At 46.4% G+C, this 27,824-nt stretch overlaps 1 protein-coding gene across 1 annotated transcript in view; it reads right to left on the reverse strand.

Moving 5' to 3' along the window:
* Positions 1–6,003: 6,003 nt before the first annotated feature.
* The window catches only part of gsc (goosecoid), a 39,551-nt gene continuing 17,730 nt past the window's right edge, over positions 6,004–27,824 (reverse strand). Inside the window, exon 4 of the mRNA XM_052019757.1 lies at positions 6,004–6,171. Within this exon, the coding sequence (XP_051875717.1) occupies positions 6,004–6,171 (168 nt within the window). The remainder of the gene's footprint in view (positions 6,172–27,824) is intronic.

Here is a 27,824-nt window from a genome sequence, read left to right on the forward strand (position 1 = left end):
AGGTAGTGTTCATGGGTTCATGGACCGTTCACAAATCTGACAGCGGAGGGGAAGAAGCTGTTCCTGAATCATTGAGCGTGGGTCTTCAGGCTCCTGTACCTCCTCCCTGATAGTAGTAACGAGAAGAGGGCATGTCCCGGATAGTGAGGGGGTCTCTTCTCCCCCCCTCCCATCGGGCAGAAGATACAAGAGCCTGAGAACACATACCACCAGGCTCAAGGACAGCTTCTATCCTGCTGTTATAAAACTCTTGAACAGACCTCTTATACGATAAAGATGAACTCTTGATCTCTCAGTCTACCTCATCATGGCCCTTGCACCTTATTGTCTGCCTGCACTGCACTTTCTCTGTAACTGTAACACTTTATTCTGGTATTGGACTTGGTTTATGATTGTCACTTGTACCGAGGTACAGTGAAAAACTTGACTTGCATACTGATCGTACAGGTCAATTCATTACACAGTGCAGTTACATCGGGTTTGTACAGAGTACATTGAGGTAGTACAGGTAAAAACAATAACAGTACAGAGTAAAGTGTCACAGCTACAGAGAAAGTGCAGTGCAATAAGGTGCAAGGTCACAGCAAGGTAGATCGTGAGGTCAGAGTCCATCTCATTGTATAAGGGAACCGTTCAATAGTCTTATCGCAGTGGGGTAGAAGCTGTCCTTAAGTCTGGTGGTACGTGCCCTCAGGCTCCTGTATCTTCTACCGGATGGAAGAAGAGAGAAGAGAGAATGACCTGGGTGGGTGGGGTCTTTGATTATACTGGCTGCTTCACCAAGACAGTGAGAGGTAAAGACAAGAGTCCAAGGAGGGGAGGCTGGTTTCCGTGACGTGCTGGGCTGCGTCCACAACTCTCTGCAGTTTCTTGTGGTCCTGGGCAGAGCAGTTGCCGTATCAAGCCGTGATGCATCCAGATAGGATGCTTTCTATGGTGCATTGGTAAAAGTTGGTGAATGTCAAAGGGGACAAACTGAATTTCTTTAGCCTCCTGAGGAAGTAGAGGTGCTGGTGAGCTTTCTTGGCCGTGGCATCTACATGATTTGACCAGGACAGGTTGTTGGTGATGTTCACTCCCAGGAACTTGAAGCTCTCAACCCTCTCATACTGTTATTGCTTTCTTTATGTCCTACCTTGAGGTACTTATGTCTGGAATGATCTGTCTGGACGGCACACATACACAGCTTTTCACTGTATCTTGTTACACGTGACAATAATAAACCAATTAACAATTATCAAGACTGCCAGTATAAAGAGGACAAGGGGAAGGGCAAGACAGGGGCAGGCAGGTGATTGAAAGGTGACTTTACACTGGCCATCTCCCCTCTCCACTCTAAGAGCTGACACGGTTTCAACCAGAGTCGTCAGTCAGTCAGAGACTTTTTCATTGTGGGCCGAAGGGCCTGTACTGTGCTGTAATGTTCTATCTTCTGATTCCCCTACCCTCACAGATATTGTTTGCGCTGCTGAATTCCTCCAGCATATACTACGTTGCTCCAGATTCCAGTATCTGCAGTCTCTTGTGACCCCAAATAAAAAGGGTAATTCGGCCCATCGAGTCCATGCCAGCTCTCAGAGCAATCCCATCGGTCCCATTGCCCCACTTATTTCTCTGTAACATACCCATTAACGTCAGTTGATTCTACCCGCCTGCTTTACAGTGTCCAATTAACGGTTGAACCTGCACCTCTTCAGGACGTGGGAGGAAACTGGAGCACACGGGGGAAACCCACATGGTCACAGGGAGAACCATAGAACATAGAACAATACAGCACAATACAGGCCCTTCGGTTCACCATGTTGTGCCTACCTTTAAACCTCGCCTAAGACTATTTAACCCCTTCTTCCCACATATCCCCCTATTTTAAATTCTTCCATATGTTTATCTAACAATCTCTTGAACCTGACCAACGTACCTGCCTTTACCAATACCCGAGGCAGCGCATTCCATGCACCAACCACTTTCTGGGTGAAAAAGGTCCCTCTGATATCTCCCTTGAACTTCCCACCCATTACTTTAAAGCCATGCCTTCTTGTATTGAGCATTGGTGCCCTGGGAAAGAGGCACTGGCTGTCCACTCTATCTATTCCTCTTAATATTTTGTACACCTCTATCATGTCTCCTCTCATCCTCCTTCTCTCCAATGAGTAAAGCCCGAGCTCCCTTAGTCTCTCCTCATAATCCATACTCTCCAAAACAGGCAGCATCCTGGTAAATCTCCTCTGCACCCTTTCCAATGCCTCCACATCCTTCCTATAATGAGGCGACCAGAACTGGACACAGTACTCCAAGTGTGGTCTAACCAGAGTTTTGTAGAGCTGCATCATTACCTCGCGGCTCTTAAACTTGATCCCACGACTTATGAAAGCTAACACCCCATAAGCTTTCTTAACTACCCTATCCACCTGTGAGGCAACTTTCAGTGATCTGTGGATATGAACCCCCAGATCCCTCTGCTCCTCTACACTGCCCAGAATCCTGCCATTAACCTTGTACTCCTTCCAAAGCGTAACATCTCACACTTCTCCGGATTAAACTCCATCTGCCACTTCTCAGCCCAGCTCTGCATCCTATCGATATCCCTCCGCAATCTTTGACAGTCCTCCACACTATCCACAACGCCACCAACCTTTGTGTCGTCTGCAAACTTGCTAACCCACCCGTCTACCCCCTCATCCAAGTCATTAATAAATATCACAAAAAGTAGAGGTCCCAGAACCGATCCCTGTGGGACACTGCTAGTCACAGCCCTCCAGTCCGAACGCACTCCCTCCACCACAACCCTCTGCTTTCTACAGGCAAGCCAATTCTGAATCCACATGGCCAAGCCTCCCTGGATCCCATGCCCTCTGACCTTCTGAAGAAGCCTACCATGTGGAACCTTGTCAAACGCCTTACTAAAATCCATGTAGACCACATCAACTGCACTACCCTCATCAATCTTCCTGGTCACCTCCTCAAAGAACCCTATCAGGCTTGTGAGACATGATCTTCCCTTCACAAAGCCATGCTGGCTGTCCCTAATCGGTCCATGATTCTCTAAATGCTCATAGATCCTATCTCCAAGAATCCTTTTCAACAGCTTGCCCACCACAGACGTAAGGCTCACTGGTCTATAATTCCCTGGACTATCCCTAGGTGCAAACTCCACACACAGACAGCGCCGGAGGTCAGGATTGAACCTGGCTCACTTGAGCTGTAGTCAACAGCACCACTTCATCCCAGCAATCAACCCCCGAACCACCTCCAGTGCAAGTATACACCCCCTTAAGTAAAGAGATCAAACCAGCACACCATCCTCCAGAGGCACTCACTAACCCACTGCATGGTTACAACAATAACGCTCTAGCTTTCTAATCCTCCACACATTCAGCCCAATGGGGTGCTGTTAGCAGATCCCAGGAATGATTTAAAACAGGGGATGGACAAGTACATAGAACACAGAACAGGAACAGGCTCTTCGGCCCACCATGTCTGTGCCGAACACAATGCCAAATTAAACTAAATCCCTTCTGCCTGCACATGGTCCACATCCCTCCACTCCCTGCCTGTTCATGCGTCCGTCTAACAGCCTTTTAACCTCCACTACAGTATCTGCCTCCACCATCACCCCTGGCAGCCTATTCCAGGCACCCACCACTCTCTGTGTAAAGACTTGCCTTTTAATTTACCCCCTCTCACCTTAGGTGCATGTCCTCTGGTATTTGACCTTTCTACCCTGGGCAAAAGGTACTTGAAGATAAGAAACTCCACAGGGTTACAAATGAAAATCAGCGGGGTTAGAGCCATTAGCTGCTCTTTCTAAGAACAGCACCTTATGTTCCCCCGGGTCATCTGCATCCCGATCGCTTGAACATTGAGTTTTCTAATTTTAGGTAACCCTCTCCTCTGGTGGGTTGTTCCCCCCACTTCTGATCCCCTTCCAGTCCTCCCATTTTTCACCCCTTTCTCTCAAACCCCACCGTCCCTCAGCACCACATCACCCGTCTTCAGCCCCCTTCCCCTCCTGGTTCCATCCATCCACTCCACACACACAATTCACCCGCAGGCTCCCCCCCATCTGGTTCTGGCTCCATCTGCCATATGCCTCTCCCCTAATGGTCCCCACTCTCACCTCCTTGACTGGTCAGGGTCCAGCACTGGGAGCCCTTTGTGTTCCTGCTTATCTCCCTCCAGCAGCTGTTTCCGACCTTCACCTCCCCTCCCGACACCTCGCTCCATCTGCCTCTCGGTATCTTTTTACTCTCTCTCTTTCTCTGCCTCCATCTATCATCCGCCTGCCTCTGTCTCCCAACTCCTCCCCATCTCCCCTCCCCTACCTGGTGCTACCTGCCCATCATCTTACACCCCTCCTACCTATTTATCCACCGTCAAAGACCCCACCATCCGGGCCGTGCCATCTTCTCACAGCTCCCATCGGGCAGGACGTACAGAAGCCTGAAGTTCCACACCACCAGGTTCAAGGAACAGCGACTTCCCTTCAACCATTCGGTTCTTGAACCAACCGGCACAACCCTAATCACTACAGTTTAACAACACTATGACCACTTTGCATTAAAATGGACTTATTTTTGTTCTAATTTTGTTCTATCTAATTGTGAGCCTTCTCAACTCACACTGCCCAGAGCTCGTGTGATGACGATGAGTGGTGTGGCAGTATTCTTTCTCGACATCACCCTATCACAGTTGTATTTGTGTCAGAACCCTGGTGTTTTCTCTGTGATACCTACACTGCGTGGCTGGTTCCATACTGGTTTTGTCAATGTTGCCCATATCCTGGAAATATAGGTGAAACTCGTGTGTGTGTGTGTGTGTGTGTGTGTGTGTGTGTGTGTGTGTGTGTGTGTGTGTGTGTGTGTGTGTGTGTGTGTGTGTGTGTGTGTGTGTGTGTGTGTGAGGCAATTGGAGGAAGGACCAGTTACAGGGAGACCAGGGTGCTGCCTGGATTGGAGAACATGTCTTACGAGGACCGGTTGAGTGAGCTAGGGCTTTTCTCTCTGGAGAGGAGGAGGATGAGAGGTGACCTGATAGAGGTGTAGAAGATGATAAGAGGCATAGATCGAGTGGACAGTCAGAGACTTTTTCCCAGGGCGACAATGGCTAACACGAGGGGACATAATTTTAAGGTGATTGGAGGAAGGTATAAAGGGGGTGTCAGGGGTAAGTCTTTTACACAGAGAGTGGTGGGTGCGTGGAACGCACTGCCGGCAGAGGTTGTGGGGGCAGGTACATTAGGGACATTTAAGAGAGATAGAAACATGAATGATGGAGAAATGGAGGAGCTATGTGGGAGGGAAGGGTTAGGTAGATCTTAGAGCAGGATAAAATGTTGGCACAACATTGTGGGCTGAAGGGCACATTACTGTGCTGTAATGTTCTATGTTCTATGTTTATATTTTTCTTGTGAATGCTGCTTATCTGATGCTTTGTGCCTGTGATGCTGTTGCAAGTAAATTTTTCATTGCTCCTGTACGTGTGCACATGACAATAAACTCGACTTTGACTTTGACTTCCTCAGTGCACCAATCACCTCGGGCTCCTGTCTCACCACTCGTCTGTATGCTGCCCATCTCCTCTCAGTCCTGAAGTAGGGTTTTGACTGGAACGTCGACAATCCTTCCCTGCACAGATGCTGCTCTTTCCTCTAGCAGGTTGTTGCTCTAGATTCCAGCATCTGCAGTCTCGTGTCTCCTCTCTTTCTTGCTGACCTCCTGTGCCGTGTTATAATGCCCATTTCTGTTAAGTCATCACCTAACTGGTTTCCATATCATTAGTCCGTTGAATACGAAGTTGGTTATGACAAATCAGAGGTATGTCACACCCGAGTAACATCTCAACACAATTTTATTACTTAAAAAAAGTCACACACATACGTGCACGCACACACATCTCTATAGAATATGTATATGTACAGAATTTACAGCAACCTCAGTCCACTGGATGGACAATGTGCAAGGCACCAGCCGCAGGGGTGGTGAGTGTTTTTGATTGCCTTGGTCATCAGCTGTCGGAGTCCAGCTCACTCTCTGGGGCTCCAGCTGTCTCTTCCCTTAAAGCCTTTGCAGCTGGGGTGGGTTTCGAGGTTTTAATCCATTTCTGGGTGTCCGATTCCTCTGAGGACGATCTCTTCTGTCTCCTCCATTTGGCTCGACGGTTTTTAAACCAGACCTGGGCAGCGAGAGAATAAGAGAGAGAGAGAAAGAGAGAGAGAGAGCACAGATTCACTTCTGAGTTCTACACTTCAACATTATAGGCCACCATTATAGTACTGGCAAACCATCATCCGAGAAGGAACAGCAACCTTCAAAGCCAACAGGTGTGCAGAATTAGAGGAAAAGAGAAGAAAAATGGAAAGAGAGGCTGCAACACCCAAAGCCCGATCTGCCGTCTGGAACTACCTGTCCTGAATGCGGAAGAACTTTCAGAGCCAAGATTGGACTCATAAGCCACTTTAGAGCCCATAAATAGATCAACAGAACGAAGACCATCATCCTCGACCTCGAGGGATAGCCACGATGATTGTGTACAGTTCTGGTCACCACACAACCAGAAACATGTTTGGGCAGAAGACACGTACCACCAGGCTTAAGGACAGCTCCTATCCCACTGTGATAAGACTATTGAATGGTTCCCTTGTACGATAAGGTGGACTCTTGACCTCACAATCTACCTCATTATGGCCTTGCACCTTATTTGTCTGCCTGCACTGCACTTTCTCTGTAACTGTAACACTTTATTCTGCATTCTGGTATTGTTTTCCCTTGAACTACCTCCATGTGACAATAATAAACCAATTTACCGATTTTACCAATTGGTAATTTGTCTATTATTGCCACACGTACTGAGATACAGTGAAACGCTTTTGTTTGCATGCCATCCAGACAGGTCATTCTGTATATAAGTACATAGAGGAAGTACAAAAGAAAACAGAATGCAGAATAAAGTGTTACAGTTACAGAGAAAGTGCAGTGCAGGTAGACAATAAGGTGCAAGATCATAACGAGGTAATTGGGAGATCAAGAGGTCATCTTTATCGTATGAGCGGTCCTATAACAGCGGGATAGAAGCTGTCCTTCACCCTGGTGGTGCGTGTTCTCAAGCTTTTGTATCCAGATGTGGGAGCAATGGAGAGGGTGCAGAAGAGATTCACCGGGATGTTGCTTGGAATGGAGGGCTGGAGTTATGAGGAGGGATTAGATAGGCTGGGTTTATTCTCACTGGAACGTCAGAGGCTGAGGGTTGAGAAGATTATGAGGGACATAGATAGGGTAGATAGAGTCTTTTTCCCAGGGCAGCGGAGTCTGGAACGAGAGGGCACGGGTTTAAGGTGCGAGGGGAGAAATTTAAGGGAGATCTGAGGGGTAAGGCTTTTCACGCAAAGGGTGGTGAATATCTGGAAGAAGCTGCCAGAGGAGGTGATGGAGGCAGATACAATTACAATGTCTAAAAGGCATTTGGACAGGAAGATAGTAGAGGGATAGGGGCCTAATGCAGGCAAATGGGATCAGTGTAGAAAGGTAGTAGGGACATGGTGGGCCAAAGGGCCAGCTCCTGTGCTTTATGAGTCTCTGATTCCATTCTATGATTAGAAGTTAAGATGTTGAGACACAGACACAAGAATACAAGACAATAGGAGCAGGAGTAGGCCACTCGGCCCCTCAAACCTGCCCTATCATTCAATATGACCATGGCTGATCTGCCTCAGGCCTCATCTCCTCATAACTGCCAGTTCCCAATCGCCCTCAATTTCCCAATGTTTCAGAAATGTATCTCCCTCCTCTCCAAATGATCCAGCCTCCACAACCCTTCAGGGTAGAGAGTTGCAGAGACTCATCACCATCTGTGAGAAGAATTTCCAACGTGTCTCAGTTTTCAGTGGCTGGCCCCTTATCTTGTAACTATGTCCATCCCTTTGAGACTTTCCAACTTAGAGGAAACATCTCAGCATCTAGCCTGTCATGCTCCCTTATGAGCTTATATATTTCATTAATTAGAAAGATGCCACTAAGTTGGAAAGAGTGAAGACGAGATTTACGAGGATGTTGCTGAGACTCGAGGGACTCAGTTATGGAGCGAGGTTGAGCAGGTTGGGACTTTTTTCACTGGAGTGTAGGAGAAAGGTTTGGGGGAACATTAGGGGGAACTTCTTCACTCAGAGAGTGGTGGGAGTGTGGAACGAGCTGCCATCTGACGTGGTAAATGCGGGCTCACTCTTAAGTTTTAAGAATAAATTGGATAGATACATGGACGGGAGAGGTCTGGAGGGTTATGGACTGGGTGCAGGTCAATGGGACTAGCGGAATAAAGTTTTGGCACAGACTAGAAGGTCTGAATGGCCTATTTTCTGTGCTGTAGTGTTCTGTGATTCTAATGAGGGGTGATCATATAGAGGTGTATAAAATCATGAGGGGCATAGATAGGGTGAATGCACTCAGTCTTTTTCCCAGGGTTGGGGAATCAAGAACCAGAGGGCATAGGTTTAAGGTGGGAGGGGAGAGATACGAACCTGATGGGCAACATTTTCACCCAGAGGGTGGTCAGTATATGGAACAAGCTGCCACAGGGAGTGGTTGAGGCAGGTATATTAACATTTAAAAGACACTTGGACAGGTACATAGACAGGAAAGGTTGAGAGGGATATGGGCCAAACACGGGCAAATGGGACATGCTTAGATGGGAATCTTGGTCAGCATGAACAAGGTGGGGCAAAGGACCTGTTTCCATGCTGTATGACTCTATGACTCTAACCCTCATTCTGGTGAATCCCAAAGAATACAAGTCAAGCTTTTTAAGTTGTTCATGATAGTACAACACTCTCATAGAACAGTGCAACACAGGAACAGGCCCTTCGGCCCACGATGTTGTGCTGAGCTAATTAAGCTAACGATACCTGATTACACTAATCCCTCTGCCTGTACATGGTCTATATCCCTCCATTCTCTGCGTATTCATGTGCCTATCTATGAGCCTCTTAAACACCTCTATTGTATCTGCTTCCACCACCACCCCTGGCAGCAGATTCCAGGAATTCATCCAGGAATTCTCCTAGTGAATCTCTTTTGGACTGCCTCCAACTCTAATGGGAACACAAAAAGTGCTGGAGGATCTCAACGGGTCAGGCAGCATCTATGGAGGGAAATGGACAGTTTACGTTTCGGGTTGAGACCCTTCATCTGGACTGGCTTCAACTCAGGTATATCCTTTCTTATGTAATTGGACCAAACTGTGCTCAGTACTCCACGGCTTGCCATGCATAACACCACAGAGACTTGTACTGTTGCACTGAGCTTGTCTAAATGACTCGCTATTTCTTCCTTGATTATAGATGCTTGAATCTTGCCTACCACACATAATAAAGTCACTAGCCCCTAGTTTCCTCCTTTTTATCTCCCTCCCTTCTTGAACAAGGTTATCACGTTCATGGTTTTCCAGTTTGCTTCTTCCTTCCCAGAGCTCAGTGAGTTTTGAAAAACTTCAATAATTTTCTCTTCTATCTCTGCAGCAGCTTAAAAAGTTGCTCCATGGACTCTGCCTACACTTCTCGTTGCCTCCGTAAAGCAGCCAACAGAATCATAAGCAGCCAACATTAGCGTAACGCTATTACGGCGCCAGCCACCCGGGTTCAATTCCGGCCGCTGTCTGTAAGGAGTTTGTACGTGTTCCCAGTGTCTGCGTGGGTTTCTCCGGGTGCTCTGGTTTCCTCCCACATTCCAAAGACGTACGGGTTAGGCAGCTGTGGGCATGCTAAGTTGGTGCCAGAAGAGTGGCGACACTTGCGGGCTGCCCCCAGCACATTCTCAGTAACGCAAAAAGATGCATTGCACTGTGTGTTTCGATGTACATGTGACTAATAAATAAATATCTTATAATCAAAGACCCCACCCACCCCGGACATTCTCTCTTCCCCCCTCTCCTATCGGGCAGAAGATACAAAAGCCTGAAAGCACGTACCACCACCAGGCTTAAGGACAGCTTCTATCCCACTGTTATAAGACTTTCAAATGATTCCCTTGTACGATAAAATGGACTCTTGACCTCACAATCTACCTTGTTATGACCTTGCACCTTATTGTCTGCCTGCACTGCACTTTCTCTGTAACTGTAACACTTTATTCTGCATTCTGTATTGTTTCACCCTGTACTACCTCAATGCACTGTGTAATGAATTGGTCTGTATGGACGGTATGCCAGACGTTTTTCTACTGTAGCTCGGTACAAGTGACAATAATAAACCAATTCCAATTCCAAAGTCCTGGATGCATTATAGGGACTGAGGGCAGAATGCAGCCTGACACTCTCATTAAATTGGTAAATTGGTTTATTATTGTCACATGTACCGAGGTACAGTGAAAAATCTTTGTTTTGCATGCCATCCATACCTGGCTTGGTACAGCAACTGCTCTGCCCAGGACCGCAAGAAACTGCAGAAAGTTGTGGACACAGCCCAGCGCATCACGGACACCAGCCTCCCCTCCTTGGACTCTGTCTTTACCTGTCTTGGTGAAGCAGCCAACATAATCAAAGACCCCACCCACCCGGGACATTCTCTCTTCTCTCCTCTTCCATCAGGCAGAAGATACAGGAGCCTGAGGGCACGTACCACCAGACTTAAGGACAGCTTCTACCCCGCTGTGATAAGACTATTGAATGGTTCCCTTATACAATGAGATGGACTCTGACCTCACGATCTACCTTGTTGTGACCTTGCACCTTATTGCACTGCACTTTCTCTGTAGCTGTGACATTTTACTCTGTACTGTTATTGTTTTTACCTGTACTACCTCAATGCACTCTGTACTAACTCAATGTAACTGCACTGTGTAATGAATTGACCTGTACGATCAGTTTGCAAAACAAGTTTTTCACTGTACCTTGGTACAAGTGACAATAATAAACCAATACCAATACCAATACAACAGTGCATTGAGGTAGTACAAGGGAAAACAATAACAGAAAGCAGAATAAATTGTTACAGTTACAGAGAAAGTGCAGTGCAGGCAGACAATAAGGTGCAAGGCCATCTTAGAGTGATAGAATTTAGATTTAAAAGAGTGGAATGTCAATAATAGAGGTAATGAGTAGATCTGCAGAGAGCAGCTTACAATGAGTCACCACACTCCGATGCCATTGATCTCCTATTAATGTTAATTAAAGTTATAGAAAACAAACCAGTTGCCACCATTTTGAAGCACCCCCAATGCGGAGGGAGTGCCACACTGCTGGAGGTGCCAAATTCCCAATGAATGTTAAATCAGAGCCCCACCAGACTCTGAGGATCGAAAAGTGGAGCAGGGGACTTATCCCTGGGCAGCACTGTGATGGACCTGGTAGAGCCGCTGCCTCACAGCTCCGGTGACCCAGGTTTGACACCGATCTCCATCACTGTCTGCGTGGTGTTTGTGCGTTCTCCCTGTGACTTTGTGGGTTTCCTCCCACATCCCTACGTCATGAGGGCTGGTGGGTTAAATGGCTGCTGTAAAATTGTCCCTAGTGTGTAGATTAGTGGTGGAATCTGGGTGGGGGGGGGTGGAGTTGATGGAAACGTGGGGAGAATAAAATGAGATTAGTGTAAAGTGGTGCATGATGTCTGGTGTAGGTTGAACAGCTGTACGACTGCATGAGAGAGAACTTTCATTCATTTAGTGTTTTCATATCCCTAAGTATTTTACAGCGAATACTTCTGTAGTCGCGAGTAATGTAGGAAATATGGCAGTGGATTTAAACACAACAAACTCCCACTAACAGAGGTAACCTGTTCATTAGTCATATTGAGTGAGGGATATATGTTGGCCCACATCCCAGAGATGACTCCCAAGTTCTTCTTGAAAATAGTGCTATGGGAGAGGAACGATTGGGCCTCAGTTTATAAAATTATGGGAAGCATAGACAGAGTAGGCAGCTGGTATCTTTTTCCCAGGGTCGAAATGTCTAATACTGGAGGGCATGCATTTAAGGTGAGAGGGAGAAAGTTCAAAGGAGATGTGCGGGGCAGATTTTTTTACACAGGGAGTGGTGGGTGCCTGGAATGCACTGCCCATTTCCCTCCGTAGATGCTGCTTGATCTGCTGAGTTTTAGAACATAGAACATAGAGCAATACAGCACAAAACAGACCCTTCAGCCCACAATGTTGTACCAGCATAGCTAATCCCTCCTGCCTACAGAATGCCCCTATCCCTCCATCTTCCTCTCATTCATGTGCCCATCCAAGCCCCTCTTAAAAGCCCCCAATGAATTTGCCTCCACCACCCTATCAGGCAACATATTCCAGGCATCCACCACTTTCTCAGTAAAAAATGTACCCCTCACGTCTGTTCTGAACTTACTCCCTCTCACCTTAAGTGCATGCCCTCTGGTATTGGATCGCTCAATAATGGGAAAAAGATATTGCTTGTCCACCCTATCTATGCCCCTCATAATTTTATACACTTCCAACAGATCACCCCTCAACCTCCACCGCTCCAGAGAAAAGAGCCCAAGTTTGTCCAGCCTCTCCTGATAGCACATGCCCTCTAATCCAGGCAGCATCCTGGTAAACCTCCTCTGCACCCTCTCTAAAGCCTCGACATCCTTCCTGCAGTGAGGTGACCAGAATTGCACGCAATACTGTAAATGCGGCCTAACCAGAGCTCTATAGAGATGTATCATAACTTCTTGACTCCCGTACTCAATACTTCAATTAATGAAAGCAAGCATTCCATAAGCCCAACTCAATGTAACTGCACTGTGTAATGAATTGACCTGTATGATCGGTTTGTAAGACAAGCTTTTCATTGTATCTCGGTACAAGTGACAATAATAAACCAACACCAGTACCTTCTGAACCACCCTGTCTACTTGTGTAGCCACTTTCAATGAGCCATGGACTTGTACCCCAAGGTCTCTCTGCTCCTCAACACTGTTCAGGCTTTTGCCCTGAAGAGTGTTCCTCCAGCAATTTTTGTGTTGGAGGCAGTCCAAAAGAGAATTCCTGTACAAATTCCAGGAATGCGCTGCAGAGGTGGTGGTGGTGGCAGGTACGATAGAGGCGTTTATGAGACTTGAAGATAGACACATGAATACGCAGAGCATGGAGGGATGTGGACCTTGTGTAGGCAGAAGGGATTAGTGTTATCAGGCATCATTAGGTTAATTAGTCCAGCACAACATGGTGGGCCGAAGGGCCTGTACTGTTTTATGTTCTAATTTAATATCTTCGGATGCGGCAGTGTGGCTCAACTGTGCAGCATGCCCTCAGTCCCAATGGAGCCAAGCTTTTCTACTCAATCCCTCTAGTGGGCTTTGAACCAGGGGCCTTCTGGCTCAGAGGCAAGAGTGCTGCAAGTGGAGCCACACTATCCAGTCACAGAATCACAGGGACTACCGCAGCAAAAAAGAGAACATTTGGTCCATTGTTTATGCCAACTTCGCACAGGACAATCTCTTAGTGCCCCTCATCCATTCTTCCACAGTTTCCTGCAAACAAAATTGTGTACAGTTTTGGTCACTTATAGAAAAAACACCATTAAACTGGAAAGAGTGCAGAGAAGATTTATGAACATGCTGCCAGAACTCGAGGGCCTGTGTTTATAGAGAGAGGTTGGACAGGCTACAACTTTATTCCTTGGAATGCTGGAGATTGAGACGTAACCTTACAGAGGTTTATAAAATCATGAGGGGCATAGAAAGGGTGAACACACACAGTCTTTACCCAAGGATGGGGAATCAAGAACTAGAGGGCATAGGTTTAAGGTGAGAGGGGAGAGATTTAGTAAGAACTTGAGGGGCAACTTTTTTTACACAGAGGGTGGTATGTATGTGGAATGAGCTGCCAGAGGAAGTGGTTGAGGAAGGTACATAAACAACTTTTTAGAAGGTACATGGACAGGAAAGGTTTAGAAGGTTATGGGCCAAACGCTGGCAAACGGGACTAGCTTGGATGGGCATCTTGGTCAGAATGGACCAGTTGGGCCGAAGGGCCTGTTTCCGTATTGAATGAATCTATGACTTACATTCTGTGCCTCCTCTTTAAATACCCCCCGTGATCCAGCCTTCACAACCCTCTGGGCGAGAGAATTCCAGAGATCCCCCACCTTCTGTGGGAAGCTTCCCTCGTGTAAACCTTGTCGCTGAATCCTCTTATCCCCGGAATCATTCTGCTGAATTGTTCTGTACCTTCTCAGGACCTTCATGTTCTTCCCAAATTAAATAGGGGGATAGGGATCAGGTGCAGGCAGGAAATTTTGAAGGTTAAAGGGGAAGGATAAGGTGATGTGGCATTGTTCTGTTTGGGAGCTTGCTGTATGTAAGTTGACTCCAGTACACCCACAGTACTCTGGTGACTATACTACAAAAAGACAGAAGCATTTCATGAACTGTTCAGCCATCTAGAGCTTGTGAGGGTGCTACGGAAATGCAAGGTTTCTCAAGGTAAAGGAGAGGTTCGCTCGAATGGTCCTGGGCACTGGGAGAGATGGGAGAGACTGGGAACGTTCTCCTCAGAACACAGAAGTTGGAGTATGGATTTAATTGAGGCATTTAAAGTCATGAAGGGTTTTGACAGAGTAATCAGGGAGAGACTGTTCACAGATAGATGACGATCAGTGGATACAGACACAAGGACCAGGGACAAGCACTTCTTAAATGCAGCGAATTATTGTGTTGGAGAATAATTGAAGGGAAATATTTTCAGGATTATAGAGAAATGGTACGGGGAGACATAGCAGGCATGAAAGCCAATTGGTCTCTCTCTCTCTCTCTATCCCTGTTGTCTCACCCTGATTCTCTATTCACCTCACATGGAGGACAATTTAGTGACTAAGTTAGGTTAAATCCACTGCCAGTTCAGTTGGTTTAAAGTGTACGTTGTCCTTAAGGTTGAATCATCTAGAGTTTGCTTCAACATCTGAACTCTCAGCCAAAGGAACAACTAAGGTGTTAGATCTTAATGACAATTTCAGATTCCTCCCTGTGACTCCATCTCTAGCATGTCCTTAATCCTGTGCCCTGTCCTTTTAGATAAAGACAGTCTCAGGATGTCCCAAAGTCAGAGAGTCATACAACATGGAAAAAGGCCCTTCAGCCCAACTTGTCCATGCCGACTGTGTTGCCCAGCGAGCGAGTCCCATCTGCCCGTGTTTGGCACATGACCCTCTAAACCTCTCCTATCCATGGACTTATCTAGATGGCTTCATTGGATGAACCATTAGATGCTGTCCATCCAATGAAGGTCTTCTGGAGTGTGGTCACCACTGTGATGGAGCAGCCAGGCAGCCAACTTGTGCTGTAATGTAATAGTGACTGGATCATGTCCTGACTGATATGTAACTGGACACTGGGGACGAACTCTGTACTTCTTTGAAGTAGTCCCTTGGCCATGGAGGAGCTTGAAAACAGGGATCAGGATTTTGTTGGAATGGGAATCTGTGGGCCAATGAGCAGAGACAGACGAGCGAACAAGGATTGTTGGGGGAGTTAGGGCCACAGTCCCTTTACACTCATACAGTGCTGGTACACCGTTCCTGTTATACACTCATACATGTACATACACAGCTCACGGACACACATACATAGTCAGTGCCAAGACATGGTCCCTGCTGTGGAAGCAGGGAGGAGACCTGAGGTGCTGAATTTCCTTAGCCTTCTGAGGAAGTAGAGGTGCTGGTGTGCCTTCTTGTCCAACCATGTAGATGCCACGGCCAAGAAAGCTCACAGCGCCTCTACTTCCTCAGAAGGCTGAGGAAATTTAGCATGTCCCTGTTGACCCTCACCAATTTTTACAGATGCACCATAGAAAGCCTCCTATCCGGATGCATCACAGCTTGGCACGGCAACTGCTCTGCCCAGGACCACAAGAAAATGCAGAAAGTTGTGGACACAGCCCAGCGCATCACAGAAACCAGCCTTCCCTCCTTGGACTCTGTCTACACTTCTCCCTGGCTTGGTAAAACAGCCAACATAATCAAAGACCCCTCCCACCTCAGACGTTCTCTCTTCTCCCCTCTCCCATCGGGCAGAAGATACAAAAGCTTGAAAGCATGTACCACCAGGCTCAAGGACAGCTTCTATCCTGCTGTTATAAGACTCTTGAATGGACCTATTGTACGATAAAGGTGAACTCTTGATCTCTCAATCTACCTCATCGTGGCCCTTGCACCTTATTGTCTGCCTGCACTGCACTTTCTCTGTAACATTAACACAACATTCTGCATTCTGTTAATGCTTTTCCCTTTGTACTACCTCAATATACTTATGTTTGGAATGATCTGCATGGATGGCATGCAAGACAAAGTTTTTCACTGTACCTCGGTATCTGTGACAATAATAAACCAATTACCAGTTACCATCTTCACACAGAGGGTGGTGCATATATGGAACGAGCTGCCAGACGAGGTGGTAGAGGCGGGTACAATCACGACATTAAAGTGACATTTGTTCAGGTACATGGATAGGAAAGAGGGATATGGGCCAAACACAGGCAAGAGGGACTAGCTTAGATGGGAACCTTGGTCAGCATGGACCAGTTGGGCTGAAGGGCCTGTTTCCGTGCTGTATGACTCTGTGACTCTACACGCTTACAGTCAGCGCCGGGATAGTTAACGTTGTGATTGAATGTTGTGGCAGGCAGCCCAGTTTTCCTTCCATCAGTTTGAAGGGCTGTGTGTAAAGTTTAAATCCACTGATTAAGATGGTAATCTGAATTGGGATCTGATTTTGTTTGAAATGACTTCTCCTCCCCCACAGAGCCTCCTGAACTCTGGAATTTTGTGTGCTCAGACTGATTTGTTTATGAAAAATAAAATTATTTTTCTTTCAAATGAACTGTGCAAGGAAATAATTCCACCTCACCTGGGAAATAGGTTTAACTTCACCCCTTCCAACATTCCAACACAGCCTGCAATTGGTTAAGACATTCAACAGTTGTAGTGAGCCTGTAAGTGTGATGTTGCTCCCAGTGTTCGGCTTGGATACTCCTACATTCAGTTTAGGTTCTTGCCTCTTCTTTTTGGAAGCTTTTAGAAGGAAGGTTTCTCTCTTTGCTCCCTCAATACTGCGCTTGGAGTATTGGCCCGAGTTTTTGGGATGTGGACAACACTGGCAAGACCAGCATTTATTTCCCATCCTCAACTGAGAGAATAAAGTGGTGGTGACTCATCTTCTTGAACTGCTGCATGTCAGTGGTTCAACGGAGGGGTTTGCTGAGCTGTTACTGCATTTAATTTCCCCCCCCCTCCCCTAAATTCCAGAATTTAAATTCTGTAGTTTCCCTGGGTGGAATTGAACCCAGGCCTCTGGATTACTCATCACAGTGCCCCTTTGAAGCCATCTTCTACTGATCCCCATTTGACACAACAGTAAGACTAAATTGGCCCTCAACATAGAACACAGAACAGGATCTGTAGTGACTGAGAGTCCTGACTGAACAGGGTTGGCAGACTTCCTCCCCGATGGAAGTTAATGGACCATAGAGTCTTAGCATAATAAGGCAGGGAAACAGGCCCTTCAGCCCCACTCATCCATGCCAACCAATGTTTCTACTTGAGCTAGTTCCATTTGCCTGAATTTGGGCCATGTCCCTCTAAACCTTTCCTATCCGTGTACCTGTCCAAGTGCCTTTTAAATCTTGTTAATGTACCTGCCTCAACCACTTCCTCTGGCAGCTCGTTCCATATACTCACCACCCTCTGTGTGAAGGAGTTTCCCCTCAGTTCCCTTTTAAATCTTTCCCCTCTCACCTTAAGCCTATGTCTTCTATTCTTTGATTCCTTCTCCCTGCGGAAAAATAAGTACACGGATAGGAAAGGTTTAAAGGGATATGGGCCAAACACAGGCAAATGGGACTAGCTTGGTTGGCATGGAAATGTACCTGAATGTTTGGCCAGATGAGTTTATAAAACAATCTGATAATTTTTTTTGGTCAACATTACTGCACAATTCCCCCCTTCCTGCCCCCTCCCCTAAATTCTAGGTTATTAACTGAATTCAAATTCTGTAGTTTCCCTGGGTGGAATTGAACTCAGGTCTCTCGATTACTTGCCCAGAACTTTCATGGCAGTGCCACCTTGAAGCCATCTTCCACTGATCCCCATTTGACACAACAGTAAGACTAAATTGGCCCTCGACTTCACCAATGATGGGAGTTAGAACATAGAACAGTACAGCACAGTACAGGCCCTTCGGCCCAAGATGTTGTGCCAACCTATATAAACCTACTCCCTGATCGATTCAACCCTTCTGTCCTGCACAGCCCATAACCCTCCATTTTTCTTACATCCATGTGCCTATCTGAGAGTCTCTTAAATGTCCCCATTGTATCAGCCTCTACCACCCGGCAGTGCGTTCCACTCTCTGTGTGGAAAAAACGTACCTCTGACATCTCCCCTAAACTTTCCTCCTCTGACCTTAAACTGATGTCCTCTGGTATTGGCCCTGGGGAAAAGGTGCTGGCTGTCCACTCTATCTATGCCCCTCATAATCTTATACATCTCAATCAAGTCGCCCCTCATCCTGCATTGGTCCAAAGAGAAAAGCCCTAGAAAGGGAATTATATGGAGAGTTGGTCAACATCTCCACTGAACATAGAACATAGACCAGTACAACACAGGAACAGACCATTCGGCCCACGATGTCTGTGCCAAACACGATGCCGAATTAAACTAAATCTCTTCTGCCTGCACATGATCTGTATCCCTCCATTCTCTGCATATTCACATGTCTTTCTAACAGCCTCTTAAACACCACTGTTGTATCTGCCTCCACCACCCCTGGCAGCCCGTTCCAGGCACCCACCGCTCTCTGTGTAAAAAACCTGCCCCACACATCTCAAACTTTCCCCCTCACCTTAAATGTATGTCCCCTAGTATTTGACATTTCTACCCTGGGGAAAAAGATTCTGGCTGTATCAATGCCTCTCATAACTTCCTAAACTTCTATCAGGTCTCCCTTCAGCCTCCGACACTCCAGAGAAAACAACCCAAGTTTGTCCAACCTCTCCTTATAGCTCATACTCTCTAATCCAGGCAGCATTCTGGTGAACCTCTTCTGCACCCTCTCCAAAGCCTCCACGCCCTTCCTGTAATGGGTGGGGGGGGGGGGGGGGGTGGCGACCAGAACTGCACACATTACTCCAAGTGCAGCCTGTATGAGAAAGAGGCAAAGGAAACCCCTGGGGAAATCCAAGAAGTATTTGTCACAAATTTAGACCTAATAAAACCTGCAGGGTACTCGGGAGAAATTTCTTTACCAGGAGAAAGGGCTGAAGATGGAGCTTTGAATTGTTTAAGCAATTATTGTAGATTCAAATTGGGAGAGGCAGGATAATATATGAGGGAGAAAGATACAGGAGGAGGAGAGTCAGTCTTTTACCCAGGGTAGAAATGTCAAACGTAGGTTTATGGTGAGAAGGGGAAAGTTTAAAGGAAGGTTTCTTTTACACAGAGAGTGGTAGGTGTCTGGAATGGGCTGCTAGGGCTGGTCATAGAGTCAAAGAGTCATACAGCACAGAAACAGGCCTATCTAGCCTCTCCTTGTAATTCGAGCTTTTCAGTCCTGGTAACAGCCTTGTGAACCCTGCAGCCTTTCCAGCTGAATGACGTCCTTCCCCAGCACTTGGAAGAGGAATCCGGCGAAGTACAACTTCTTGTTGCAGTGACTGTTAGTTTTGTTGGTTTCCACCAACCAAATCCTGGAATTAAAAGGGGGTCACAGTTACTCCCCCATTGTTCAGCACATGCCTGGTTCAGAACCACAAGGCCGATCTTGCTGGCCAATCGGGTCAGGCGTGAGGGCCAGAACAAGCCATGCCCCCCCCAGCTTTACTGTCTGTCAAAGCTGTCAAGGCTTTTTAATGCTTGTGATTCTCCCTAATACTCAGGCTCTAAAACCTATTAACAATGTTTATGTTAGGTTGGGTGCATCTCCTCCAACACTTTTCAATGGAGATTCTGTACCTGTGAAGAAGTAAGTTAGGAAAAGATAAAACATAGAACATAGAACACTACAGCACAGTACAGGCCCTTCGGCCCACAATGTTGTGCTGACATTTTATCCTGCTCTAAGATCTATCTAACCCTTCCCTCCCACATAGCCCCCTATTTTTCTATCATTCTTGTGTCTATCTAAGAGTGTCTTAAATGTCTCTAATGTACCTGCCCCCACAACCTCTGCCGGCAGTGCGGTCCATGCACCCACCACTCTCTGTGTAAAAAACTTACCCCTGACATCCCCCTTATACCTTCCTCCAATCACCTTAAAATTATGCCCCCTTGTGTTAGCCATTGTCGCCCTGGGACAAAGTCTCTGACTGTCCTCTCGATATATGCCTCTTATCATCTTGTACACCTCTAGGTGTACAGGTAACCATAGAACCATAGAACCGTACAGCACAAAACAGGCCCTTCGGCCCACCACGTTGTGCCGTCCATCAAACCACCCTCACACTACCTAACCCTTTCCTCCCGCATATCCCTCTATCTCACATTCCTCCATATGACTATCCAACAAGCTCTTGAACCTGTCCAATGTACCTGCCTCCACCACCACCCCAGGCAGTGCATTCCATGCACCAACCACTCTCTGGGTGAAAAGCCTCCCCCTGACATCTCCCCCGAACCTCCCACCCATAACCTTAAAGCCATGCCCTCTCGTCTTGAGCATTGGTGCCCTGGGAAGGAGGCGCTGACTGTCTAAGTTGTAGCTCCCTAATTATTTAATTAATGTTTGTCATGAGGTTTATAAATTATTTCTTTTATATGTTTTTTTTAGTCTTTTATTCCATTTTGAATAGTCTTTGAATCAATTATGATGGTGCAGTGACACAGCTAACGGAGAACAGCCTCACAGCACCAGAGACCCAGGTTCAATCCTGACCTCGGGCGCTGTCTGTGTGGAGTTTGTATGTTCTCCCTGTGACTGTGTGGGTTTCCCCCGGGTGCTCCGGCTTCCCTCCCTCACGTCCCAAAGGCGTGCAGGTTGGTAGGTTAATTGGCTTCTGTAAATTGTCCCTAGTGTGTGGGTGAGGGGTAAAATCCAGCGGGAGGGGGGAGTTGTTGGGGATGTGAGTCACAGAGTCATACAACACAGAAACAGGCCCTTCGGCCCAACTGGTCCATACTGACCTAGATGTCCCATCCAAGCTAGTCCCATTTGCCAGTGTTTGGCCCATAAACTTCTAAACCTTTCCTATCATGTACCTGTCTAAAAGGTTGTCACTGTACCTGCCTTAACCACTTCCTCTGGTAGCTCATTCTACGTACATCCCACCTGTAAAAAGAAATTGCCCCTCAAGTCCTCACTAAATCTCTCCCCTCGCACCTTAAACCTATGCCCTCCAGTTCTTGATTCTCCAACCCTGGGAAAAAGACTGTGCGCCTTCACTAAGACTAAGCCCCTCATGATTTTATACACCTCTATGTGGGGAGAATAAAATGGGGCCAGTGTAAATAGGTCAGCATAGTGGGCCAAAGGGCCTGTTTCCATGCTGCGTGACTCTGAATGTCAGCGTTGTAAAGACTTGACAGCCTTGGCTGACAGTTAACCTGGGGGTGTGGCTTTGTCGGCTGTCAAATATATCGTCAGTGGATCCAGGGGTGGGGTTTGTTCTGCCAACCCCTCCCACCTGACCCAGACAGGCCTAAATTTGGTTTTGTGGTTATGATGATGGGAAAATAGTTAGGAGCAGTTTTTAAATCCTGGATTCCCTTTGTGGAGATTGACAAAATTAACAATAACTGCAATAAAAGTCATACTTAACCAGACCCCCTACTGTAGTACAGACCCACACTACAGTCATTGGATGTGGACAACAGTGTGTTCGAATGGAGATTGCAAGCACCATGACCCACTTGGTATTATCACTACCACACTTTACCCAGCTAACATTGGACCACTGGTCTACTGTTTCCATGGGAGGTTACAGTGCATAGCCTGACGTTGAAAGAACAATGGTTCTGTTATATATTGGCATTTGGCACATATACCGAGATACACTGAAATGCTTTTGTTTTCCGTGCCATCCATACAGATGATTCCATGCATAATTATATTGAGGTAGTACAAAGAAAACAGAATGTAGAATATAGTGTTGCAATTACAGAGAAAGTGCAGTGCAAGCAGACAATAAGGTGCAAGGGCCACGATGAGGTAGATTCATCCTTTAGTGTATGAGAGGTCTGTTCAAGAGTCTGATAACAGCAGGATAGAAGCTGTCCTTGAGCCTGGTGGTAAAAGCTGTCCTTGAGCCTGGTGGTACGTGCTTTCAGGCTTTTGTATCTTCTGCCCGATGGGAGAGGGGAGAAGAGAGAATGTCCGGGGTGGGAGGGGTCCTTCATTTTGTTGGCTACTTTCCCGAGGCAGCGGGAAGTGTAGACAGAGTCAACGGAGGGGAGGCTGGTTTGTGTGATAGACTGGGTTGCGTTCACAACTCTCTGCAATGTCTTGCGGTCCCGGGCAGAGCAGTCGCCGTACTAAGCCGTGATGCATCTGCATAGGATGCTTTCTATGGTGCACCTATAAAAATTGGTGAGGGTCATCGGGGACATGCCGAATTTCCTTAGCCTTTTGATGAAGTGGGGGTGTTGGTGTGCTTTTACACCTGTGGGTTTGTCCATTATCCAGTAAGAGTGACAAAGGAGCTGCTATATCCTTTGGAGTATACAGTATGTCCCTGTTTATTTAATTTATCCAGTGGTTATATTATGGGTCTGTTATATATGGATCCACAATGCATTACCTTACAAGGATCTGGTTAATTGTGATTTCTGTTACAGTTATGGTTAATTTTGTCAATTTCCAATAATAAAATATTCACAATTATCTCTGAACTGGACTGTAACCCACTAATTCCCAAATTCTGATTACTAGTTTGCACAGCTAGTTATATGTCAAGTGCTTTCCCAGATTTACGAATTACACTGCGGTACGGGAGCTTCCTGAGAGTGGGCCGTGCACAGTATTTGACAGCACATAAAAATAATGTCCAGGGTAATCCCTTGAGTATTCCCTTGTCTCCTGTCTCACACAACACTCAACATGTATTTCAATAAAACATCTGGATAACCAGAATTTAAAAACAAGAAGGAATGGAACTGATTTGAAGTTGACTCTCGGTCACATTTCATCTCTGGAGTACAACCGCAGTTGTTTCATAAGCAGGTTAGTGCACAGCCAGTCATATATATTAACGATTTGGATGAAATGTAGGTGGCATGGTTAGTAATCTTGCAGATGACACCAAATTTGGCGGTGTGGCGAACAGCGATGAAGGTTTCCTGACATTAAAGCAGGGTCTATATCAACGGGGGAAGTGGGCAAAGGAACGACAGATGGAATTTAACTGAGGCAAGAACAAAGTAATGCACTTTGGGGAGTTAAACCAGGGCAGGACTTACATAGTGAGAGTCAGGGCCCTGGAGAGTGTTGTAAAATACAGAAACCTAGGGGTACGAGTACATAGTTCCCTGAAAGCAGAGACACAGGTAGACAGGGTGGTGAAGGTGGCGTTTTCATCAGTCAGGACATTGTGTACAAAAGTTGGGAGAGTTGTGGACACAGCTCAGCACATCACGGAAACCAGCCTCCCCTCCATGGACTATACCTCTCGCTGCTTTGGTGAAGCAGCTGGCATAATCAAAGACCCCACCCGCCCAGGTCATTCTCTCTTCTCCCCCCACCCATCAGGCAGAAGATACAGGAGCCTGAGGGCACATACCACCAGGCTCAAAGGAAAGCTTCTATCCCACTGTGATAAGACTATTGAACGGTTCCCTTATAAAATGAAATGGACTCTTGACCTCTACCTTGTAATGACCTTGCACCTTATTGTCTACCTGCACTTCACTTTCTCTGTAGCTGTGACACTTTACTCTGTATTCTGTTATTGTTTTTACCCTGTACTACCTCAATAACCCAATGTAACTGCACTGTGTAATGAATTGATCTGTAAGAATGGTATGCAAGACAAGTTTTTCACTGTACCTCAGTACAAGTGACAATAATAAACTAATACCAATACAGTTGTATAAGACGTTGCTGAGATGGCACTTGGTATTGTATTAGATTATTATTGTCACTTTTACCGAGGTACAGTGAAAAACTTGTTTTGCATACTGATCGTACAGATCAACTCATTGCAGATCAATTCAGATGTCAGGGTCACTCGGAATATTGTGTACAATTCTGGTTGCCATACTTCTGGAAGGGTGTGATTAAGGTAGAGAGGGTGCAGAAATGGTTACGTAGGTACATTCTGACAGTTTGCCAGCAGTACTCAGCAACATTTAACCTACTGCGTTCAGATCTATCTACCATGTCCTCAGTGCCTCCGGAGGGTGTAGATCACAGGATAACCACTGGTAGAGACCATTTTCTTCTCTAAAGTCAAAGTTTGTTCTTCTCTTAACAATTTCAGGGCTTTTAACCTTCCTGACTTGATCCAGGAGTCAGTTCCATTTGATAGCAGCTCTTTTTTGAAGAGGAGATTATTGAGCTAAATCCTGAATTTTAAATTTGAATTTGACATTTTTAGTTAGGATTTTTGCTTCAGTTTGCAATTTTTAAATCTTTGGCAAAAGTGAAAATTTTCATTTATTGAAATCTTCAAGGTAAATAGAGCAAAGTTTAGTTTCTATGATAAATGACAGGTAGGTCAGTAATAGCAATAAATAGTGGCTGTGCATCAGTCATTCCTTGCCGCCCATGGATTTACTGGAACAGGGTTTATTCTCCCTGAATTACTGGTCACGTACTGACTGAAGTATCCCACTGTCTTTGCACTCGATAATAGAATTAGTCTGTAGACAATTTCTGCAGCTTGAAGCCACATTCTTATAGAGAAATGCATTGTTGACATTATAAATTACATTGCCAACATTGAATGTTGGTATAAAAATATAAAAAGTCAGTATTTAGGTTGTTTTTCATTTATTTTCAGTAAACGTAGAGTCACAGCATGGAAACAGGCCCTTCGGCCCAACTGCTCCATGCCGACCAAGATTCCCATCTAAGCCAGTCCCATTTGCCCACATTCGGCCCATATCCCGCTAAACCTTTCCTATCCATATACCTGTCCAAGTAGTGTAGCAGTTAGTGTAACTCTATTACAGCGCCAGTGACCTGGGTTCAATTCCCGCCGCTGTCTGTAAGGAGTTTGTACGTTCTCCCCCTGTCTGCGTGGGTTTCCTCTGGGTGCTCCGGTTTCCTCCCACATTCCAAAGACGTACGGGTTAGGAAGTTGTGGGCATCATATGTTGGCGCCGGAAGCGCGGCGACACTTGTGGGCTGCCCCCAGAACACTCTACGCAAAAGATTCATTTCACTGTGTGTTTCGATGCACATGTGACCAATAAAGAAATCTAATCTTATCTTACCTACCCCAACCATTTCCTCTGGCAGCTCCTTCGATATACTGACCACCCTCTGGGTGAAAAAGCTGCCCCTCAGGTTCCTGTTAAATCTCACCTTAAATCTATGCCCTCTAGTTCTTGATTCCCTAACTCCGGGAAAAAGACTGTGTGCAGTCACCCTATCTATGCCCCTCGTGATTTTATAAGATCACCCCTCATTCTCCTAAGCTCCAATGATAAAAGTCCCAACCTGCTCAACCTCTCTCCATAACTCAGTCCCCCGAGTCCTGGCAACATCCTCGTAAATCTCCTCTGCACTCTTTCTAGTTTAATAGCATCTTCCCTATAGCAGGATGACCAAAACGGAACACAATATTCCGAATGCAATCTCACCAATGTCTTGTACAATGGCAACATAATGTCCCAAATTCTATACTCAATGCCCTGACTGATGAAGGCCTTCTTTGCCACCCTGTCCACCTGTGACACCACTTTAAGGGAACCTTGTACTTGTACTCCTAGTTCCCTCTGTTCTACAACACTCCCCAGGGGCCTACCGTTCACTCTGGAAGTCCTACCCTCACTTGCCATAAGGCTATTGTGAATAATTCAAGTCCTGCTTATTCTAGTTTGAACCCATTCCCCTTCACCTTGTCCATTAATTCAAGTCAGCTCCCACATCCTGTTAGATCATCTTTCAGTTACCCCTTTCCCCGGCTGAAGAGACAAGTGTTCTCCAATAGCCCCTCACAGCCCAGGCCTATAACCCATGGCACAGCCCATGGTGTCTGAATGATTCTCTTCCAGACTCGGAGAGGAGAGCTAATCATGAGGCTGGGACAGGGCGCACACAAGAGATCGGTCTCGGTTATTGTTGGCAATTGTGATCACCCCATTACAGGAAGGATGTGGAGGCTTTGGAGAGGGTGCAGAAAAGGTTCACCTGGATTCTGCCTGGATTAGAGGAGAGGTTGGACAAACTTGGGTTGTTTTCTCTGGAGCGGCAGAGGCTGAGGGGAGACCTGATAGAAGTTTATAACATTGTGAGAGGCACAGATAGGGCAGACAGTCAGGATATTTTTCCCAGGGGGGGAAATGTCAAATACTTAGAGGACACGCATTGAAGGTGAGAGGGGGAAAGTTTAAAGGAGATGTGCGGGGCAAGTTTTTTACACAGAGAGCGGTGGGTGCCTGGAACGGGCTGCCAGGGGTGGGGGTGGAAGCAGATACAACAGAGGTGTTTAAGAGGCTTTTAGACAGACACATGAATATGCAGGGAATGGAGGGATACGGATCATGTGCAGGCAGAAGGGATTGTTTAATTTGGTATCGGGTTCGGCACAGACATGGTGGGCCGAAGGGCCTGTTCCTGTGCTGTACTGTTCAATGTTCTATGTTCCCTTGCTGGGGTAATGCACTTCCACAGGGCTGGAGAATCTCTTCCAAGTTCCTCTTTCGCTATTCCAGTACAGTTCATGAGGTCTTCATGTCAACTGTTCATTCCCTACCATGCGCAACACTTCACACTTAAGAACAGATGAGTAGCAGTAGGCCACTCAGCCCTAAAGCCTGCCCCACCATTCAATATGACCATGGCTGATCTCTGCTGGCCTCAACTCCTCTCTGTGCCAGTTCCCCATAACTCTTAATTTCCCAATCTTTCAAAAGTTAATCCACCTCCTCTTGATCCACTACACCTAATGATCCAACCTCCACAAGTCCATGGGGTCAAGAATACCAGAGATCCACCAGCTTCTGTGAGAGGATGTTTCTCAGCACCTCAGTTTTAACCGACCGCCACCCTCATTCAAAACCCGCAGTCAATCTCATCTTCTCGATGACTGCCCCACAGATGGTAGAAACGTCAAACACAAGAGGGCATAACTTTAAGGTGAGAGAGGGAAAGTGTGAGGGAGATGTGTGGGTCAAGTTTTTTACACAGAGACTGGTGGGTGTCTGGAAGGTGTTGCCAGGGGAAGTGGTGGAAGCAGATAGGATAGTTTAAGACAGGGACATGAACAGGCAGGGAAAGGAGGGATGTGGATCATGTGAAGGCAGAAGGGGTTATTTCAGCTGACATCATGGTCGGCACAGACATTGTGGGCCGAAGGGCCTGTTTCCGTGCTGTACTGTTCTGTGTTCTAGGTAAGTATGTTTAGTCTGACTCACTCACTCTCTGGTATGCTGCCTCAGTTTACATCTGTAGAACATAGAACACTACCTTCTCATAGTTGTGTTGTTGTTCGTGGGATCTTGCTGTGTACCAATTGACCACCACCCATCCTACATTATAGCAGCGAGCATACTTCAAACGTAGTTCATTGGGTGTAAAGCATATTGGGATGTTCTAAGGCAGTTGATAAGAGCAGAAGATGTAGGGGCAGAATCAGGCCATTCAGCCCATCGAGTCTGCTCTGCCATTCAATCATGGCTGATTTATTTTCTTTCCTCAACCCCATTCTCCCCCCTTCTCCCCGCAGCCCTTAACCCCCTGACCAATGAAG

This window comes from Pristis pectinata, chromosome 1, assembly GCF_009764475.1.
Source record: "Pristis pectinata isolate sPriPec2 chromosome 1, sPriPec2.1.pri, whole genome shotgun sequence".
NCBI lineage: Eukaryota > Metazoa > Chordata > Chondrichthyes > Rhinopristiformes > Pristidae > Pristis > Pristis pectinata.